The 22,093-nt window shown below is 49.0% G+C and overlaps 1 protein-coding gene across 1 annotated transcript in view; it reads right to left on the reverse strand.

The window, feature by feature from the left end:
• LOC122551951 (receptor-type tyrosine-protein phosphatase-like N) overlaps positions 1-22,093 on the reverse strand; it is a 241,737-nt gene that overhangs the window by 35,750 nt on the left and 183,894 nt on the right. The window contains exons 13-16 of the mRNA XM_087989355.1: positions 16,524-16,736; positions 14,836-15,033; positions 10,046-10,193; positions 144-217 (exon numbers count right to left, since the gene is read on the reverse strand). Of these exons, the coding sequence (XP_087845481.1) occupies positions 144-217; positions 10,046-10,193; positions 14,836-15,033; positions 16,524-16,736 (633 nt within the window). The remainder of the gene's footprint in view (positions 1-143; positions 218-10,045; positions 10,194-14,835; positions 15,034-16,523; positions 16,737-22,093) is intronic.

Consider the following 22,093-nt stretch of genomic DNA (forward strand, 5'->3'; position numbering starts at 1 on the left):
ACGCAAAGCTGGCCTTGAACTTGAGTCAAACCTCAGCTTCACTCCTACTTCATTCGACAAACTGGCAGGAGGTCAACAGCGCCATGACCTCTGACCCTTCACCCTGACTTCACAATTATTTGGGAAAAAAAATATTGACTTACGATTGGACTGGCATTGATAAAATCTGTCCTGGACGGGTTGGCTTCTGCTTTCAAAACCATGCGGTTGTGGTTATCTAGAAATCAGAGACAAAAATTAGCGCCACCTCATTTAGTGCCAGTTTCATTCCCTCCCTGTTTACGTTTCACACTTGATTGTGCAATTTATCAATGGGCACCATGAGAACCCGCCTCATGAGGGTCCCTCAGTGACCACTCTCAGGGTAAGATCATCAAAACCAAACTGAAGAAAGTGGAGGCCACTCAGCCCCATTCCACAGTCATACAGCAAGGAAACGGGGCGGCACGGTGGCACAGTGGTTAGCACTGCTGCCACACAGCGCCAGAGACCGGGGTTCAATCCCCGCCTCAGGCAACTGACTGTGTGGAGTTTGCACATTCTCCCCATGTCTGCGTGGGTTTCCTCCGGGTGCTCCGGTTTCCTCCCACAGTCCACAAATGTGCAGGTTTGGTGAATTGGCCACGCTAAATTGCCCGTAGTGGTAGGTGATGGGGTAAATGTAGGGGAATGGGTCTGGGTGGGTTGCTTTTCGGAGGATCAGTGTGGACTTGTTGGGCCGAAGGGCCTCTATCCACACTGTAAGTAATCTGAAACAACCAGTTCATGCTGACCATGTTCCCAAACCAAACTCGCCCCACCTGCCTGCTCCTGGCCCATATCCCTCCTAACATTTCCTATTCATGAACTTATCCAAATGTCTTTTGAATGTTGTAACTGTACATACATCCAGCACTTTCTCAGGAAGTTCATTCCACATGCGAACCCAATGAGATCATGGCTAATCTGCATCCCAACTCCACCCAGCCTCCTTGGCTCCGCCCAATCTCAGAATTATAATTATAAACTGAACCAACATCTTCATGGAAGAGAGTTCCTCAGGTCCACCACCTGCTGGACGAAGAAGTGATGGACATTCCTTGATGGACAGAGTTTGATCTTAATGTTAGGCCATTGACACAGAGCGACATGGGAGTTAGTGTGGGGAGATAGCCCCTAATTGGGATGCAACTACTGACTGACAGCTAGTTTGATGGGCTGAATGGCCTACTCTTGCTCCTATGTTATGCCTCCTTGCCCTGCGAATAGCCTCCCGTGAAATAGGTGCCTGTCTATCAAGACAGATCACAATTCTCCTCAGGATCTCAGACTTATCAAACTGTCAAACTACTGTTTTATACTGTCCTGTATTGTATTCCAATTTAAGTACAAATTGACCTCATTAGAACTCCCACAGTGTGGAAGCAGGCCATTTGGCCCAGTAACACCAAACCTCTGAAGAGCATCCCACCCAGTCCCAGCCCTCCACCCATATCTCTGTAACCCTGCACTTCCCATGGCTGACACTATGGCAATTTAGCACAGCCAATCCACCTTAACCTACACATCCCTGAACACTATGGGGCAATTTAGCACAGCCAATCCACCCTAACCTGCACATCTTTGGACAGTGGGAGGAAACCCATCCAGACATGGGGAGAATGAGTAAACTCCACACAGACAGTTGCCCGAGGCTGGAATCGAACCCAGGTCCCTGGCGCTCTGAGGCAGCAGTGCTAACCACTGAGCCACCGTGCTGCCCTAACGAGGATAGATGATTTCACATCAGGGGCTGCGTTGTTGCTGAGGTGGGATTTTGAACAAGGCAAGCAAACTTTGTGCCGGCAGCCTGGTCTCAAATTGCACACACCTTTGATCCATTTCTTGGCAAGCCACCCAACGGTTTTGTCTGGTGTTTTGGAGCGGCAATGCCTTTGGAAACCTCTCTGTGAGGAGAGCTTTCATGGGATGTGATCATCAGCCAACATTTTCTCCCCGTTACTGACTGCCCTTGAACTGACCTGTAGGATCATCCCAGAGGGCAGCTCAGAGTCAACTACATTGCTGTGGGTGTGGGGTCATATGTAGGTCAGACCCAGGTAAGCACAGCAGATTCCCTTCCCTAAAGGACATTAAGAAACCATATGGGATTTTAACAACCACTGGGCTAACTTTTAACTCTACATTTTCCTGGATCTAAATTTCACCATTTGCTGTGGCAGGATTCAAACTCGGGTTCCCAGAACCCATATCCTCAGAACATGAGGGAGAAATGAGGACTGCAGATGCTGGAGATCAGAGTCAAAACGTGTGGTGTTGGAAAAGCACAGCAGGTCAGACAGCAGCTATGGGGCAGGAAATTTGACATTTCAGGCATTTCTTTGCACGAAACGTCGATTCTCCTGCTCCTCGGATGCTGCCTGACTGGCTGTGCTTTTCCAGCACCACATTTTCTGACTCCACAGAAAATTAGCCTGAGATTACCAGGCTGGTGACATTATCACTGCAACATCTGGGAGAAGTTGCTCTTCTATGATGCTGTTCTAGTGAATCCTCTCTGTGCCTTGAGTTGCCTCCATGATTTGTATGGTCTTCAGTGTCCAGGGATTCTCTGCCTCTGAGGTCTGGGTGCCTGGGTGCTGTCCTGTCAGTACAGGCTGTTCCCTGTGACAAGACTCTCCCCACTCTCAGGCTGCTACATCACCATCTCTACCTGACTTAAGAGTAACTTCTGATTGGCTTTCTGGAGTTCCAAAGCAGCGTACAGAATACTTACCTTTGCAAATACAGCTCTCTCATTTTGAGAAGATTTGTAGCTCAGGTTGAGGTTCGGCTTGTAAGTTTGCTCGCTGAGCTGGAAGGTTCATTTTCAGAGGTTTCGTCACCCTGCTAGGTGAAGCTGGCAGCTCACTGATGATGATGATGTTACCTAGTTTGGTGACGAAATTTCTGAAAACGAACCTTCCAGCTCAGTGAGCAAACCTATATCCATAGCTGTCTCATGCAGTTATTTCAATCCTATCTCCTCTGAGTCGTTTGACAAGGTTCCCCATGGGTGACTGATTAGCAAGGTTCAATCTCATGGAATAAAAGGAGAACTAGCCATTTGGATACAGGACTGGCTCAAAGGTAGAAGACAGAGGGTGGTGGTGGAGGGTTGTTTTTCAGACTGGAGGCCTGTGACCAGTGGAGTGCCACAAGGATCGGTGCTGGGCCCTCTACTGTTTGTCATTTACATAAATGATTTGGATGTGAGTGTAAGAGGTATAGTTAGTAAGTTTGCAGATGACACCAAAATTGGAGGTGTAGTGGACAGCGAAGAGGGTTACCTCAGATTACAACAGGATCTGGACCAGATGGGCCAATGGGCTGAGAAGTGGCAGATGGAGTTTAATTCAGATAAATGCGAGGTGCTGAAGTTTGGGAAAGCAAATCTCAGCAGGACTTATACATTTAATGGTAAGGTCCTAGGGAGTGTTGCTGAACAAAGAGACCTTGGAGTGCAGGTTCATAGCTCCTTGAAAGTGGAGTCACAGGTAGATAGAATAGTGAATAAGGCGTTTGGTATGCTTTCCTTTATTGGTCAGAATATTGAGTACAGGAGTTGGGAGGTCATGTTGCGGCTGTACAGGACATTGGTTAGGCCACTGTTGGAATAGTGATTACGATTCTGGTCTACTTCCTATCGGAAAGATGTTGTGAAACTTGAAAGGGTTCAGAAAAGATCTACAGTGATGTTGCCAGGGTTGGAGGATTTGAGCTACAGGGAGAGGCTGAACAGGCTGGGGCTGTTTTCCTTGGAGCGTCGGAGGCTGAGGGGTGACCTTATGGAGGTTTACAAAATCATGGGGGGGGCATGGATAGGATAAATAAACAATGTCTTTTCCCTGGGATCGGGGAGTCCAGAACTAGAGGGCATAGGTTTAGGGTGAGAGGGGAAAGATATAAAAGAGACCTAAGGGGCAACTTTTTCATGCAGAGGGTGGTACGTGTATGGAATGCGCTGTCAGAGGATGTGGTGGAAGCTGGTACAATTGCAACATTTAAGAGGCATTTGGATGGGTATATGAATAGGAAGGGTTTGGAGGGATATGGGCCAGGTGCTGGCAGGTGGGACTAGATTGGGTTGGGATATCTGGTCAGCATGGACAGGTTGGACCGAAGGGTCTGTTTCCGTGCTGTACATCTCTATGACTTTATGTGACACTCAGCTACTGTTTGTAAATTCACTCAAGGGATGAGGGCGTCTCTGGCTTGGTCAGCATTTATTGCCCATCCCTAATTACCCAGAGGGCAGTTAAGAGTCAACCACATCGCTGTGGGTCTGGAGGCCAGAACAGGTAAGGATGGCAGTTTCCTTCCCTAAAAGGCATTAGTGACCCCGATGGGTTTTCCTCCTAACAATTATTAATGGATTTGTGGCCATCATTACATCTTAATTCCAAATTTTTATGGAATTCAAATTCCACTGTCTACCGTGGTGGGAGTCGAAGCCGGGTCCCCGGAACATCAGTTGGGTCTCTGGATTAACAGTCCAGCGATAATACCACTTGGCCATCACCTCTCTTCTCTCAAAGGGTCATGCATCTGTGGAATTCATCCCCCCAGGGTGTAGTGGATGCCAGAGACTGGATACATTTAAGGAGACAGACAGATTTTTAATTAACAACGGGTTAAAGGGTGCAGGCAGGAAAGTGGATTGGAGACCGAGATGAGATCAGCCATGATAGTATTGAATGGCAGAGCAGGCTCGAGGGGCTGAATGGCCTACTCCTGCTCCTAGTTCTTACATTCTTATATAAAGGCCCTATATCTTTGCACATCATTTCTATCTATATAATCATCCAATTCTCCATTGGATGTCTCAATCTTATATACCACTGTCATACAAATTCTTATTAAACTATGACCTGTACTCTCTCTAAGACTTCTACCTCATTGCTGTGGTGCACTCATTACACAGTAGTGGAGAGCTAACTAAAGACTTGGAGTTGGGCAGTCGAATGGTTTTCCTAATAGATCATTTAATTAAAAAGCATGAGTAGTTTTAGAGTTGGCGATTAGACTCCATCCTGCACTGAGACACGAGCTGCATTGGAACAGGGTCACACAAAAATACACAGGCCCCCGTCTCCATGCCAACAACAATTACGTTACTAAATGTTCCTGCGATATGCTTTCAAGTGCTATAATTAACAGTGCGGATGGCGAAAGATCTAAAGTGGTGCATTAGGGACAGTTAGTCAGAGAATGAGCAAATTTAGCCTCCGTCAAATTTACTAAATGATACAAATTTAAGAGGAGCAGGAATACAGAGTCCCGTAGATGAAGACACACTAATCTCGGAAGGTGGCAGAACATTCTCTTAACAACTGTTGAAAGATCCTTGCCTTCATAAACAGAGACAAAACAGTACAAAATCAAAGAAATTATGCCAAACTTAGATAAGCTGCTGGCTAGGCCCCTGATGGAGGATTTTTTTTTCTCTTTATTTTGTAATACATGGGGTATGCCAGTGAGGTCAGCATTTATTACCCAGGAGGCAGTTTGAGAATCAATCACATTGCTGTGGGTCTGGAGTCACGTGCAGGCCGGACCAGGTAAGGATGGCAGTTTCCTTCCCGAAAGGACATTAGTGAATGAGATAGATTGCTACACAGTGGAGGATAATTGTCATGGCTACTATCATTGAGATCAGTTTTCAATTCCAGATTTATAAACTTAATTTAAATTCCCCCTGCTCCTGTGGTGTGGTTTGAACCCAAGTCCCCTCAAACATTAGCTCAGATTACTTTAAGACATAAGACATAGTAGCAATAGGCCATTCAGCCCATTGAGTCTGCTCTGCCAATCAATGAGATCACAGTTGATCTGATAATCCTCAGCTCCACTTTCCCCATAACCCTCAATTCTCTCAGTGTCTGTCTCAGCCTTGAATATACTTAATGACCCAGCCTCGACAGCCTCCTGCAGTAAAGAATTCCACAGAATCACTACCCTCTACTATGAATTTGAAGGTGTGTACTGTACCTTTATGAGAGAGTGAATGCTGTTTGGCAGTGAGAGTTTTCAGGCAACTGTCAGGTGAATGACTGGCAGTCTCAGAATGTACTGGAAACTTAAAAATATATAACATTTGGCTATAAATTAGGTACCTCAGTTGTTTTGACCACCATTTGAATTTAACCAATCAATTTAAGTTATACCCCAGGATACTAAAACCCAATCAAATTTGATTTTTACTGTTTTGACAACATTGAACCAATGAGGCGATCCGATGTTTGGGGTATAAAAGAAGCCGGCATTTTGGACAGTTAGCCGGAGACAGTACCAACTGCCACTGAGAGACTGCCTGAAAAACACTCTCTGTCAAAGGTACCTTTTTCATATGAAACATCTTTCCAGCAGAAGACCAAAGATGACCCAGGGAGATCTACAAACAGGAAGACCAACAATGGAGATGACAGCTGCTGTCTGGTTTTGAAAATTAAGTTGATGTAAACTTAATGGGTGCTTTATTGGATCAGTATATTGTTATAGAGCGGGAGGTAGGTAACAAACCTTTAAGAGAAAGGAGGATTAGATTGTAAATAGTTGTTGTTTAATGTTCACTTTAAGAGTTAATGAATACATTGACATTTTCTCCTTTAAGTAGTGGAATTCGGGGAGTTCTCTGTCACTCATACTTTAACAGATTATGAGGGAAGCTGAGCTTTTCTGTGTGTTGGGTTTAATTAGCAGAAGGGTTCACCGCTGTGTTGTAACACCCCTGGAATCCCTCCTTATCTCTGCCTCAAATGTTGGACCCTTACTCAGAGATGATGCCCTTCAGTTCTGGTCTCTCCTTCAAAGGGTTAAGCTATTCTGAATCTCCCCTCCGAATCTTGTACGTTTCAATAAGGTCGCCTCTCATCCTTTCATGTTTCAGTATTAGCCCAACCTCAACAACCTCTCCTCATAAGATACTAGTCCAGTGACATTACCACAATGCCACCATCTCCAATTCCAGGCTCCACACTTAAGGAAGGTTTTGGAGCGCAGGTACAGAAGAGATAGGACTCTCAATAAAGTTGAGGAGAAAGATAGATTTTTAATTAGAAATGGGTTGAAGGGTAACGGAGAGGGGGCAAGAGGTGGAGTTGAGGCCGAGATGAGATCAGCCATAATCGTATTAAATTGTGAAGCAAGCTTCAGGGGCCGAATGGCCTCCTCCTGATCTAAAAATATCAAAACAAATAATGGGCTACTGGGAAAAGAGGCAGGGAGTCGGACTACTCCGAGATTTTAAAACCTGAGAACAGGCTTAATGGGCTGAATGGTCTCCACATGTTTGTACAATTCCATTGTTATGAGCAGATTATTTCAAATCCTTCCCTGCAGCAGCCAACTGCTCCAGAATGGCACGAGGAATGTGGCAGAAAATGTTTCTGATTTGCTCCAGTTAATAAGAAGTTGGATGTAGTTCAGATAAATATCACTCTGGATTAGACTGCAGCAGCTAGAGCTGTCTCTATAAAACCATAAGAGATCGGAACAGGAGTCAGCCTTTTGGCCCCTCAAGCCTGCTCCACCATTCAGTAGGATCATGAGGTCTGGTGCGGCCTGGAGGGGAGGGCCCGGTGCGGCCTGGAGGGGAGGGCCCGGTGCGGCCTGGAGGGGAGGGCCCGGTGTGGTCTGGAGGGGAAGGCCCGGTGCGGTCAGGAGAGTAGGCCCAGTGCGGTCTGGAGGGGAGGGCCCGGTGCGGCCTGGAGGGGAAGGCCCGGTGCAGCCTGGAGGGGAGGGCCCGGTGCGGCCTGGAGAGGAGGGCCCGGTGCGGCCTGGAGGGGAGGGCCTGGTGCGGTCAGGAGGGTAGGGCCTGGTGCGGTCAGGAGAGTAGGCCCGGTGCGGTCTGGAGGGGAGGGCCTGGTGCAGTCAGGAGAGTAGGCCTGGTGTGGTCTGGAGGGGAGGGCCTGGTGCATTCAGGAGGGGAGGGCCTGGTGTGATCTCGAGGGGAGGGCCCGGTGTGGTCTGAGCGAAGGACTGAAATGCTGAAATCTTTATTTCTTTATTTTTCTAATTTATTCCTAAGATCCTCTACCTAAGTATCTTTAGTATCTAACAAAAACAGAATTGCTGGAAACACTCAGCAGGTCTGGCAGCATTTGTGGAGAGAAATCAGAGTTAATGTTTCAGGTCAAGTGACCCTTAGAACTGATGGTGGCTAGGACAATGTCAGTCTATCTGCAGACGATAGGGTGGGGGAGGGGGTAAGGAGTAAATAATACATAGGGATAGAGTAAAGAAAGAGAAGAGGAGTTGGTCAGACAAAGGAGGGGAGAATGGCCAGCCCTAGGAGAATGTTAGTGTCTAACAATAGGCTGTGGGTATAATAGCAGAGTGATCATCGTAGAACACACGCTCAGAAACTGAGGAGGGAGGATGTGAACGGGCAGGTGTTACACCTTCAGCGGTTGTAGGGGATGGTGCCGTGGGGCTGTTGGGGGTGGCAGGAATGTTGGGAGTGATGGAGGAGTGGGCCAGGGTGTTCCAGAGGGAGGCAGACCAGGAAGGGGAGGGGTATATGTGTCTAGTGGTGGCATCTCTCTGGAGGTGGCGGAAATGGCGGCTAATGCCCATTTACCTCCTCCCTGCTCAGCAAGCAGAGTGCCCAAACACCTTCCAGGGTGGATTACCCTGCTGTTACACACTACCTATGGTTAGCCACTAACAGTCTCCATGAACAGCTATTCACCCTCCCAGCCAGATCGGTATCCACTCCTGTGTCCGTCCAACTGTTCTCTCTCTTTCGGATCTATCCCCACCTTTTGTTTACTCCTCACCCCCTCTCCCCACCCTATCTTCTGCACATAAGCCAACAATGAGGAAAGGTCACTGAACCTGAAGCGTAAACTCTGATTTCTCTCCACAGATACTGCCAGACCTGCTGAGCTGTTCCAGCAGTGTCTGTTTTTGTTTCTGATTTACAGCGTCTGCAGTTCCTTCGGTTTTTACGTTTGTACCTAAGCTGGTACTATAAGTAGAAAGTTTGTAAATGTTTCACTCATGTGAGCACGTGTGACAACACACCTAATTGTAATTCAAATTCCTCACGTCCATTTTGATTCTCTGACTGATCAAGAACCGAGGTGAAAGTGAGGACAGCACCACACTCTCGAATCTGATCAAGAATCTACCTATCTCAGCCTTAAATTGAGTCACAGAGTCATAGAGATGTATAGCACGGAAACAGACCCTTCGGCAATGGACTCTGGGTAATTCCAAGATGGAGGACGGGGAAAATATCTGGCTGTAACAACTGCTCCTTTTTTTTTTGAGGCATTTTAGGTGTTGAAATAGACACAAGGACTCTGCCCTCACAGCTCTCTGTGGCAAGGAGTTCCTGACTCTCAACCCTCTTGAGAGAAGAAATTCCTCGTCAGCTCAGTCTCAAATTGGTGCCCCTTTATTCTGAGACTGTGCCCTCTGCTCCTAGACCTGAACCTGAGGAGAAACATCCTGTCAGCATTGACCCTGCCAAGCCTGTGTAACTATGACATTGTTGCTCACTCAGTCCGTGGTACTGAATGCTGGTGGAACATTTCCCCAGTTTGGCAGAAGTTGCCACAGTGCGGTTGTTCTCAGTACAACTCGTCACCTCTTTGGGTCAGATACAAGTCCCACTCCACAAACACTTCAGCACGATACCAAGAAGTGCCAACACTGTTGGAGTGCTGCACTGCCATCAAAACAACAGCCAACGGCAGTTCTCATTGTCATCATTACTGAGCTTCATATACCCGAGTTATTCCAACATAGAACAGTGCAGCATAGGAACAGGCCCTTCGGCCCACATTAGTTGTTATTAGTTGCCTTTGGGATTTTGAACTTGTGTCTTCAGGGACAAGTCTCCAGAGAACGAGACAGTGGCACTATCACAGGGGCCACACTCTCCCTCTCATTGTCCCTGACCTGCCAGTCCCAAAGAACCATTCACCGAGTCCTCCTCTACCTTCATCCCCACTCCTAGGAACAAAACTCCCTCCCCTTACTTTTGAAAACCAAAACACACACAATCTCTCACACGTACAAGGGACAAAGTCAGGATTTCGACTCTTTTTGATGTTAACCTCACTCTGTCCGATGGAGCACGAGTTGGGTTCAGCCTGATAGGCACACAGGGCCTCCCACTCCTTGTGCAGACGGTCCTTGATCTTCAGGTGGTCTTCCATGTACGCCTGGTGAAGAAACAAAGATGTCAAACCGTGTGGCGGGAAGGACGGCCAGGGCCTTGACTCAATGCTCCGTAAATGGGGCAAAGGAAATGTGATGAGGGAGAATATCAACTCTTTCAGTTGGACTCAGGAATGGAAAAGATTGATGACACAATGACCTAGGGGGTCAAAATTCAAAGGTTTGGGCAAGAGATGCAGGGGAGGGATGTGTTTGTAGAATCAGAGTCATACAGAACGGAAAGAGACCCTTCGGTCCAACCAGTCCATGCTGAACATAATCCCAAACTAAACTAGTCCCACCTGCCTGCTCCTGGCCCATATCCCTCCAAACCCTTTCCTTTTCATGAACTTATCTAAATGTCTTTTAACATTGTAACTGGACCCGCATCCACCACTTCCTCTGGCAGTTCATTCCGCACACAAACCACTCTCAGCGTGAAAATGTTGCCCCATAGGTTCTTTCTAAATCAAATCAAACCCAGAAGGACAATGGCGGCAGATCCATGGGAACACCACCCCCTGCAAGTTCCCCTCCAACCCACTCACCATCCTGACTTGGAAATATATCACCGTTCCTTCACTGTCACTGAGTCAGAATCCTGGAACTCCCTCCCTAAGGGACATTGCGGGTCAACCTACAGCACATGGACTGCAGCGGTTCAGGAAGGCAGCTCACCCCCACCTTCTCAAGGGGCAACTAGGGACGGGGAATAAATGCTGGCCCCAGAAAGCGATGCCCGTGTTCCGTGAAATAAGTAAAAACCAATCTTTATCAAACATTGGCTTGGCTGCCTCTTCTCCCATTCCCTCACTCCTGAAAATTCACTCTGTCACCCTCTCTTCACCTGCTCTCGAATACTCCTTTTGCCTCTTCCTCCTTCCGTCCTGGTGAAAATCCAACCCTCATATCATTCCTTCATTCCCGCTCCTCTCCAACATTATCCTCCCCTTTCACCTACTCACTATCTCCTGCTCCTATGTCACTTACTGTAATATAGTCGTTACGGTGCAGGAGGCCATTCAGCCTGTCATATCTGTACTGACTCTCTAAATGACCATCTCCTCCACCCTGGAGGTTCCCTGCCTTCATTCCTGATGAAGGGCTTTTGCCCGAAGCGTTGATTTTCCTGCTCCTCGGATGCTGCCTGACCAGTTGTGCTTTTCAGCACCACTCTAATCTAGACATTGTGATTTAATGCCATTCTTCTGCCTTCCCCACTAGTTCTGCCTCAATAACCATTCAATGTTGTCTTCAATGCTTAAGTTGAGCCTGCCTCCTCCACATTTCCTAACTAAGCTGTGTGAAAAAGTTTGCATCTTTCACTAAACACTTTAAATCTCTCATTCTCAATCCGCTTCTGAGTGGGCACAGTCTCTCTCTCTCTCTCTCTCTGTCCAGACCAATCATGATTCCAGAAACATCTATCAAATCTCCCTCCTCACGGAGAACAGTTTTCAAATTCTCTAATCTGTTCTCATCCTTGGATCCATTCTCGTAAACCTCCTCTACGCTAACTCTGATGCCTGCCCATCTTCCTTCTGGTAGAAAGTGAGGGCTGCAGATGCTGGAGATCAGAGCTGAAAATATGTTGCTGGAAAAGCGCAGCAGGTCAGGCAGCATCCAAGGAGCAGGAGAATCGACGTTTCAGGCATGAGCCCTTCTTCAGGAATGAGGAGGGTGTGTCCAGCAGGCTAAGATAAAAGGTAGGGAGGAGGGGATTGGGGGAGGTGCGTTGGGAATGCGATAGGTGGAAGGAGGTTAAGGTGAGGGTGGTCGGCCGGAGAGGGGGTGGGGGCGGAGAGGTCGGGAAGAAGATTGCAGGTCAAGAAGGCGGTGCTGAGTCTGAGGGTTGGGACTGAGAAAAGGTGGGGGGGAGGGGAAATGAGGAAACTGGAGAAATCTGAGTTCATCCCTTGTGGTTGGAGGGTTCCTAGGCGGAAGATGAGGCGCTCTTCCTCCAGGCGTCGTGTTGCCATGGTCTGGCGATGGAGGAGTCCAAGGACCTGCATGTCCTTGGTGGAGTGGGAGGGGGAGTTAAAGTATTGAGCCACAGGTTGGTTGGTTTGGTTGGTCCGAGTGCCCCAGAGGTGTTGCCTCTGGGACAGCAGGTCAGCCTGCATCCGAGGAGCAGGAGAATTAGATTACATTAGATTCTCTACAGTGTGGAAACAGGCCCTTCAGCCCACAAGTCCACACTGACCCTCCGAAGATAAACCCACCCAAACCCATTCCCCGACCCTATATTTACCCCTGACTAACGCACCTAACACTGTGGGCAATTTAGCACGGCCACCACCTTTAGGACACCCGGACCAACCAACCCAACCACCCCATGGCTCAACACTTCAACTCCCCCTCCCACTCTGCCAAGGACATGCAGGTCCTTGGACTCCTCCGTTGCCAGACCATAGCAACACAACGGCTGGAGAAAGAGCGCCTCATCTTTCACCTAGGAACCCTCCAACCACAAGGGATGAACTCAGATTTCTCCAGTTTCCTCATTTCCCCTCCCCCCACCTTGTCTCAGTCCCAACCCTCGAACTTAGCACCACCTTCCTAACCTGCAATCCTCTTCCTGACCTCTCCGCCCCCACCCCCACTCTGGCCTATCACCTTAACCTCCTTCCACCTATCGCATTTCCAACGCCCCTCCCCCAAGTCCCTCCTCCCTACCTTTTGTCTTAGCCTGCTGGGCACACCTTCCTCATTCCTGAAGAAGGGCTCATGCCTAAAACGTCGATTCTCCTGCTCCTTGGATGCTACCTGACCTGCTGCGCTTTTCCAGCAACACATTTTCATCTTCCTTATGGTGTAGTGTTCAGGAATGTACACAATATTCAATCAAAGAAAACAAGCTCAGCACCAGCTGCTAGCTATTATACGGGAACACAGAAAACAGGAGCAGGAGTAGGCCATTCGGCCCATCGAGCCTGCTCCACCATTCAATATGATCATGGCTGATCATCCAACGCAGTCCCCGGTCCCATTTTCTCCCCATTCCCTTGGACCCCTTTAGCCCTGAGAACTCTATCTAACTCCTTCTTGGAAACATTCAATGTTTTGATCCCAACCACTTTCTATGAGAGACAATTCCACATTCTCCCCACTCCCTGGGTAAAGACATTTCTCCTCATCTCAGTCTGAATGGCCTCCCCATATCCTTAGACTGTGACCCCCTGGTTCGGGACTCCCTGGTCATTGGGAACATACAGTCATAGAGTCATAGAATGCACAGCATGGAAATAGGCCCTTCGGTCCAACCCGTCCATGCTGACCAGATATCCCAACCCAATCTAGTCCCACCTGCCAGCACCCGGCCCATATCCCTCCAAACCCTTCCTATTCATATATCCATCCAAATGCCTTTTAAATGTTGCAATTGTATCAGCCTCCACCACACCCTCTGGCAGCTCATTCCATACATGTACCACCCTCTGCGTGAAAAAGCTGCCCCTTAGGTCTCTTTTATATCTTTCCCCTCTCACCCTCAACCTACGCCCTCTAGTTCTGGACTCCCCAACCCCAGGGAAAAGGTTTGTTCATTTACCCTATCCATGCCCCTCATGATTTTATAAACCTGTATAAGGTCACCCCTCAGCCTCCGACGCTCCAGGGAAAACAGCCCCAGCCTGTTCAGCCTCTCCCTGTAGCTCAAATCCTCCAACCCTGGCAACATCACTGTAGATCTTTTCTGAACCCTTTCAAGTTTCACAACATCCTTCCTGTGTTTATCCCTGTCTAGTCCTGTTAGAGTTTTATACGTTTCTCTGAGATCCCCCTCATTCTTCTAATGTGAAGGTATTCCTAGTTGATTCAGTCTCTCTTCATACCTCACTACTGCCATCCCAGGGATCAGGACAAAGTGAGGACTGCAGATGCTGGAGGTTAGAGTGGAGAGTGTGGTGCTGGAAAAACATAGCAGGTTAGCCAGCATCCGGCGAGCAGGAAAAATGATGTTTTGGCTCAGAGCCCTTCATCAGGACGGCACAGTGGCTCAGTGGTTAGCACTGCTGCCTCACAGCACCAGGGTCCTGGATTGGATTCCCACCTGTCTGTATGGAGTTTGCACATTCTCCCCGTGTCTGCGTGGTTTCCTCCGGGTGCTCCGGTTTCCTCCCACAATCCAAAGATGTGCAGGTTAGGTGAATTGGCCACGCTAAATTGCCCACAGTGTTAGATGCGTTCGTCAGGGGTAAATATAGGGTAGGGGAATGGGTCTGGGTGGGTTTCTCTTCGGAGGGGCGGTGTGGACTTGTGGGGCCGAAGGGCCTGTTTCCACACTGTAGAGAATCTAATCTAATTCTCCTGCTCCTCGGATGCTGGCTGACCGGCTGTGTCATCCCAGGAGTCAGTCTGGTAAACCTTCGCTGCACTCCCTCCATCACCAGAATCTCTCTCCTCTGATAAGGAGACCAAAACTGCGCACAATACTCCAGACGTGGTCTCTCCAAGACAATGAATATAGTCCGAACTGAACCAATCTCACTTTGTGCGGTCAGTCCTGCCATCCCAGGAATCTGTCTATCGTACTCCACGTCCCTATTAATACCCACGTCACTGCCGTCCTCCCCGGGCCTGCTCTCATTGTGCTGCAATCCAACCTGAAGCGAGGGCCCCGCTCTCCCCTCTGTCTGAGCTGCTTACCAGAATCATGTGACCGGTTGAGATGTCCATGTTGGACTGGACGGGTTCCTCACACCAGGATGGGGTGCTGCTGTGGGAGCTGGGGCTGGCCTGGGGAGCGTCGCTGAACTGGGAAGAGACGCTGCTGACCCGGGAAGTGTCCACCGTCTCCGTGCGGGAGTAGGATGATTTAGCTGCCATGTGCTGGCGGCACAGTTCCTGCCGAGAGAAATCACAACATCCGCTTGGTCCCGAGAGAATGGTGCGTGCCCGTCCACTTTGCTGCCCGCTGTCTCTGCCCTGGCAGGCCGCTTGGCCCATCGAGCCTCTGCTAGCTCTTTGAAAGAGCCATCCATTTAGATTCCCCAACCCCACTCCATTCCCATATCTCATGTGGAGTTTGCACGTTCTCCCTGTGTCTGCGTGGGTTTCCTCCGGGTGCTCCGGTTTCCTCCCATAGTCCAAAGACGTGCAGGTCAGGGTGGATTGGTCATGGGAAATGACCCATGGTGTCCAGGGATGTGTAGGTCAGGTGCATTACTCATGGGAAATGTAGAGTAATAGGGTAGGGGGCGATGGGTCTGGGTGGGTTACTCTTTGAAGGGTCGGTGTGGAATGGTTGGGCTGAATGGCCTGTTTCCACCCTGTAGGGATTTGATGAATATCCCTGGTGAATATTAACATTTCCATTAAGAGGCGAGCAGGGAGATTCCTGGTGAAACTCAGCAGGCCTGGCAGCGTCTGTGAGGAGGGAAGGACTCTGAAGCATAGTCATCCCGGACTTGAATCGTTAATGCTGTTTCTCCCTCCGCAGGTGCTGCCTGACCTGCTGAGTTTCTCCAGCTTTCTCGCTGTCTGCTTCAGAGCTGCAACAATTTGCAGCGTTTTGCCTTCATTTCCATTTGTGAGCTCGCTCCCTCTGGTTCCCTGGAGGGTTACAGTGTTGTCCAACCCCCCCCCCCCCCCCCCCAAGTCTGTGCGATATCTGGTGTGGTTTCTGCTGTCTTGATCTCCACCACCTCCCTCCTGCCCCACCAGCTCTCCGGGATCTCTCTCCTCAGTGCTCTAGTACTCGCCTCTTGTACCTTCCCCGGTTTCCAGCCCCCTCCTACCAGCTGCTAATCCCAATCCCGTTATATCCATAGAGCAAGGAATCCCTGACAGAAAGGTCTTGACTCAAGACCATGTGTCTGACACGGGACGAGAGCAGGTGAATCAGTGCAGTCAGGAACCACCCACCATTGTGGGATCTCTGTTGTCAGACCGAGAAAGCTGTATTTGAATAATTACAACACTGGCCCCTCCTCTTGTTGGAGACGTGCTCACCCTATATTGGAGGCGTGCAGGTATCTGATATTGTTCAGAGGCATGTACCCCACATTGGAGGGACAAGTGTGCACACGTTTGGAGGGACATGTGTAATTAGTACTGGAGGGACATATGTTCTTAATATTGGAGGTATGCATTTACTTGATATAGGAACATTGGAAGTGTGTATGTACCTGATAATGGACAGGCGTGTACCTGATAATGGACAGGCGTGTACCTGATAATGGACAGGCGTGTACCTGATAATGGAAGGATACACGGACCCAATGTTAGAGGGAGTGCAGATCGATACTGGAGAGGCGCATGTACCTGACATCGGAGGAGCACACCCATCAGATCTTGGAGGGAGTGTGTACTCGCTGTTGGAGGGAAATATGTACCTGATATTCGAGGGAGGTGTCAGTCCCTCCTTCAGGGCCCAGTCCAGCCAGTTTCTCTTTCTGCCGCTGCTTGGCATTCTGTCTGAGGCAGATGATGACAGCTCCAGCAATGAGGATGCCAGCAATGCAAGCTACTGTGATAAAGGTCAGCAGCAGGAAGCGGAAAGTGTCGCTGTGTCTCGCTGGCTTTGGCAGGGAGTGGAACGCATTCCTCTGTGGGAAAAAACAGAGAGAGAGAGAGAGAGGGAATGAAAACTGCAGGAGATACAACGGGGAGTGGGCTGGTATTTACACAGCTCTGTCTCGCAAGCTTGAATCTCATCCAGCTGCAGCCTTACGGGAGACAGAAGCAATTTGCAGGTCTCTCGAAGACAGCTGTTTAATCATCACCTCAGGATTCACTCCATCAGAATGATCCATGAAGTGTTTCATTTTCCAGAGGGAGCACCGAGGGTGAGAGGACTGTGTTCTGGACTCTGCGTTCGTGCTTTGACTCAGAAATCACCCGGGAGAAAGTCAGTCCCTTCGGGCAGGCAACAGCAGAGTGTGGGAGGGGGTTCTTCAGCCTCTCGAAGGAACTCTGCCATTCCACTCCTTCAACTCAATTCTCCTATGTTACTCCCTCAGGGAGGTGGTGGCCTCAAGGTGTTGTCACTGGACTATTCATCCAGAGACTAAGGCAATGTTCTGGGGATCTGGGTTCAAATCCCAACATGGTAGATGGTGGATTTTGAATTCAATAAGATTCTGACATTAAGAGTCTAATGATGAACCCATTGCTGATTATAGAGATGTAAGAAACAGAAATAGACCCTTCAGTCCAGCTCATCCATGCTGACCAAATATCCTCAATAAATCTAATCCCATTTGGCCCATATCCCTCCAAACCCTTCCTACTCATATACCCACTCAGATGCCTTTTAAATGTTGTAATTGTACCAGCCTCCATCACTTCCTCTGGCAGCTAATTCCATACACGCATCACCCTCTGGGTGAAAAGGTTGCCCCTGAGGTCCCTTTTATATCTTTCCCCTCTCACCCTAAACCTATGCCCTCTAGTTCTGGACTCTCCCACCCCAGGGAAAATACCTTGTCTATTTATTCTGTCCATGCCCTCATGATTTTATAAACCTCTATAAGGTCACCCCTCAGCCTCCAACGCTCCAGGGAAAACAGGCCCAGCCTATTCAGCCTCTCCAACTCTGGCAACGTCCTTGTAAATATTTTTTGAACCCTTTCAAGTTTGATAACATCCTTCCAATAGTAGGGAGACCAGAATTGCACACATTTTATTCAACCGTTTATAAATAAGAGGGTAGAGCTCAGCTAGAATATCGTCTTTGCATTTAGGAAGGACATCAAGATTTCAAAGGAAGTGTGCAGTGAAGATTTATTCAAATGGACCCAGGGATTAGGAGATGTCAGTGATGGGGGTGGGGATAAAGGGAAGGGGTCGCTCCAAGGAGGATCAGTCACAAGTGGAACACAGACAGAAGAGACTCAACAAGGAAGCTGGGGAGGGATGGAGGATCTGAGGAAAAATATTTCCATTAGCGGGACTATTTGGTACCTAGGTACCATCTAAGATGACGTGGTGTGTGGTGACATTGTACACTTTCAGTGTACTCCTGCACTTGAGTACACACGATAATAAAATCCAAATCTAAAACAGCCGCAGAACCAGATTCAATTGCAAGTTTAAAGTGGGATTTGCCTGTGTACGTACTCAAAATATTTGCAGGCCCTGGGAAAAGTGCAGGTGGAATTAATTGGGTCATTGATTTTCCAAAAATACCAGCATGTGCAGAATGGGCTGAATAGCCTCCGTTCTGTGCTGCAAATGTGTTTGATTGGTGGAATGGGGGAAGTTCTGGGTCAGGTAAAAACAATGACTGCAGATGCTGGAAACCAGATTCTGGATTATTGGTGCTGGAAAAGCACAGCAGTTCAGGCAGCATCCGAGGAGCAGCGAAATCGACGTTTCGGGCAAAAGCCCTTCATCAGGAATAAAGGCAGAGAGCCTGAAGCGTGGAGAGATAAGCTCGAGGAGGGTGGGGGTGGGGAGAGAGTAGCAGAGAGTACAATAGGTGAGTGGGGGTGGGGATGGTGATAGGTCAGGGAGGAGGGTGGAGTGGTTAGGTGAAAAAGAAGATAGGCAGGTAGGACAGGTCATGGGGACAGTGCTGAGCTGGAAATTTGGGACTGGGGTGAGGTGGGGGAAGGGGAAATGAGGAAACTGTTGAAGTCCACATTGATGCCCTGGGGTTGAAGTGTTCCGAGGTGGAAGATGAGGTGTTCTTCCTCCAGGTGTCTGGTGGTGAGGGAGCGGCGGTGAAGGAGGCCCAGGACCTCCATGTCCTCGGCAGAATGGGAGGGGGAGTTGAAATGTTGGGCCACGGGGCGGTGTGGTTCATCGGTGCGGGTGTCCCGGAGATGTTCCCTAAAGCGCTCTGCTAGAAGGCGTCCAGTCTCCCCAATGTAGAGGAAACCGCATCGGGAGCAACGGATACAATAAATGATATTGGTGGATGTGCAGGTAAAACTTTGATGGATATGGAAGGCTCCTTTAGGGCCTTGGATAGAGGTGAGGGAGGAGGTGTGGGCACAGGTTTTGCAATTCCTGTGGTGGCAGGGGAAAGTGCCAGGATGGGAGGGTGGGTTGTAGAGGGGGGGGCGTGGACCTAACCAGGTGGTCACGGAGGGAACTGTCTTTGCGGAAGGCGGAAAGGGGTGGGGAGGGAAATATATCCCTGGTGGTGGGGTCTGTTTGGAGATGGCGGAAATGTCGGCGGATGATTTGGTTTATGCGCAGATTGGTAGGGTGGAAGGTGAGTACCAGGGGCGTTCTGTCCTTGTTACGGTTGAGGTGGGGTGGGGTGGGGTCTGAGGGCGGAGGTGCGGGATGTGGACGAGATGTGTTGGAGGGCATCTTTAACCACATGGGAAGGGAAATTGCGGTCTCTAAAGGAGGAGGCCATCTGGTGTGTTCTGTGGTGGAACTGGTCCTCCTGGGAGCAGATACGGCGGAGGCGGAGGAATTGGGAATACGGGATGGCATTTTTGCAGGAGATAGGGTGGGAAGAGGTGTAATCCACTTCTGGGTCAGCCAATAGGGTCGTGTATATCTGCTGATACGCTAGATACTGCTCCGATTGGGACTGGCATGAATCCCAATTGTCAGATCCTAACCCAACCACCAGGTGGCAGGCCTGTCCCATTTATAAGTTGCCATTGTAACTTATCTCTGCTAACATGAGGGACAATGAGTATTTTCCGCCTTTGTGACATCTTTGGGTCTCAAGATGTATTTCCAATCATAGATTCACAACATCCCTGAGACCACCTCTTTACTTCTGTGTAATATGGTCCAAACTCACCTCCATCTCAGCTCATCAGTTGCTTTATCACCTTGACACTTCACCTGGACACTTGTCTACACCAGTCCCTGTCCCGGCTGGATCCCCATATTCCAGTCCCGGTAAACTCTCACCCATCCAAATGGTGACATCTTAACTCACAGCAAAGTGCTGCTCCCCCATCAGCCTGTGAGCTCACAATTCTGGTCTCCCTCCTACAGAAAGGATGTTGGGAAACTTGAAAGGGTTCAGAAAAGATTTACAAGGATGTTGCCAGGGTTGGAGGGTTTGAGTTATAGGGAGAGGCTGAACAGGCTGGGGCTGTTTTCCCTGGAGCATCGGAGGCTGAGGGGTGACCTTGTAGAGGTTTACAAAATCATGAGGAGCATGGATAGGATAAATAGGCAAAGTCTTTTCCCTGGGATCAGGGAGTCCAGAACTAGAGGACATAGGTTTAGGGTGAGAGGGGAAAGATATAAAAGAGACCTAAGGGGCAACTTTTTCACGCAGAGGGTGGTACGTGTATGGAATGAGCTGCCAGAGAAAGTAGTGGAGGCTGGTACAATTGCAACATTTAAAAGGCCTACCCATGCCCCTCATAATTTTATAAACCTCTATAAGGTCACCCCTCAGGCTCCAACGCTCCAGGGAAAATAGCCCCAGCCTATTCGGCCTCTACCTGTAGCTCAAACCCTCCAACCCTGGCAACATCCTTGTAAATCTATTCTGAACTCTTTCAAGTTTCACAGCATCCTTCCTACAGGAGGGAGGCTAGTATAGGATGGGTATATGAATAGGAAGGGTTTAGAGGGATATGGGCCAAGTGCTGGCAAATGGGACTAGATTAGGTTGGGATATCTGGTCAGCATGGACGGGTTGGGCCGAAGGGTCTGTTTCTGTGCTGTTCATCTCTGTGACTCTGTGAGTGCAGACGCTGGAGAGTCAGTATCAATAGACGTTGCGCTGGAAAAGCACAGCAGATCAGACAGCACCTGAGGAGCAGAAAAGGCAGGACAAAGGGTTTGGGGACAAAAACATTGACTTTCCTGCTCCTCAGATGCTGTCTGACATGCTGTGCTTTTCCAGCTGCCCATCTATTGGTCGTGAACTCACCGGGCCCTGGTCAGACAATACCCTCATTTCCAAATTTTCACCAGACTTTTCGAATCCCTCAGAGGCCTAGGTCTCGATGGAAAGGGAGGACTGACAGGAATATTTATTCACTAGAGGAACTTGACAGGGAAGATGAGGGTGCTTCCCCTCATGGGAGAATCTGGGACCAGAGGATATCATCTCGGAATAAAAGGTCACAGTTTAAGACAGAGATGCAGAGAAATTTCTTCTCTCAGAGGAGAATGAGTGTGTGGAATTCTTTACCACAGAGGGCTGTTGAGGCTGGAGCATTTCTCTTTACATACAAGATGATCAGAGGATTAGATAAGAACATACTAGGGACAGGAGTGGACCACTCGGCCCGTCGAGCCTGCTCCCCCTTCAACATCCACTGACCTCACATCCACTTTCCTGCCCTTTCCCTGTAACCCTTGATTCTCCTCCTGAGCAATAATCTCTCTCAGCCTTAAATATACGCAAGGACTCTTGTTCCCACAGCTGCCTGTGGCAAGGAGTTACAAAGACTCTCAATCCTCTGAGAGAAGGAATTCCTCCTCATCTCAGCCTTAAATTGGTCTCCCTTTACTCTCAGACTACGCCCCTCGCCCTAGACCCTTCCATAAGGGGTAATATCTGTATTATCCAGCAGATGCCTGAATGCTGCTGACTCTTGCATTGCTGTGATACAAATGTTCATTTACCTAGCACCAGAGGAACAGTGCAATCCACCTCTGACCAATACCTGACGCATGAGCCTGTGTTGTGTAAAAGTGAAGAAGTGTTTGCAAGTGAAATGTGGTAGGATCTGCAATCCCATGACTCATGTATTTTCCCCTTCAGTGTCCTAACATCCATCAGACATGGATCATCCCAGTGAACCTTCTCTGAGCTGCCTCCAGTGGAATATCTTTCCTTAAATAAGAGACCAAGCCTGCTCCCGGTGATCCCGATGTGCTCTCCCCAGCACCTTGTACAGTTTGCAGTTTACTCTTATACCCCAAGGAGAAAGTGAGGTCTGCAGATCCTGGAGATCAGAGCTGGAAATGTGTTGCTGGAAAAGGGCTTATGCCCGAAACGTCGATTCTCCTGTTCCCTGGATGC

This window comes from Chiloscyllium plagiosum, unplaced genomic scaffold (genome assembly GCF_037043375.1).
Source record: "Chiloscyllium plagiosum isolate Xiang-an unplaced genomic scaffold, Cpla_swu_hap1 HiC_scaffold_7, whole genome shotgun sequence".
Classification (NCBI taxonomy): Eukaryota; Metazoa; Chordata; class Chondrichthyes; order Orectolobiformes; family Hemiscylliidae; genus Chiloscyllium; species Chiloscyllium plagiosum.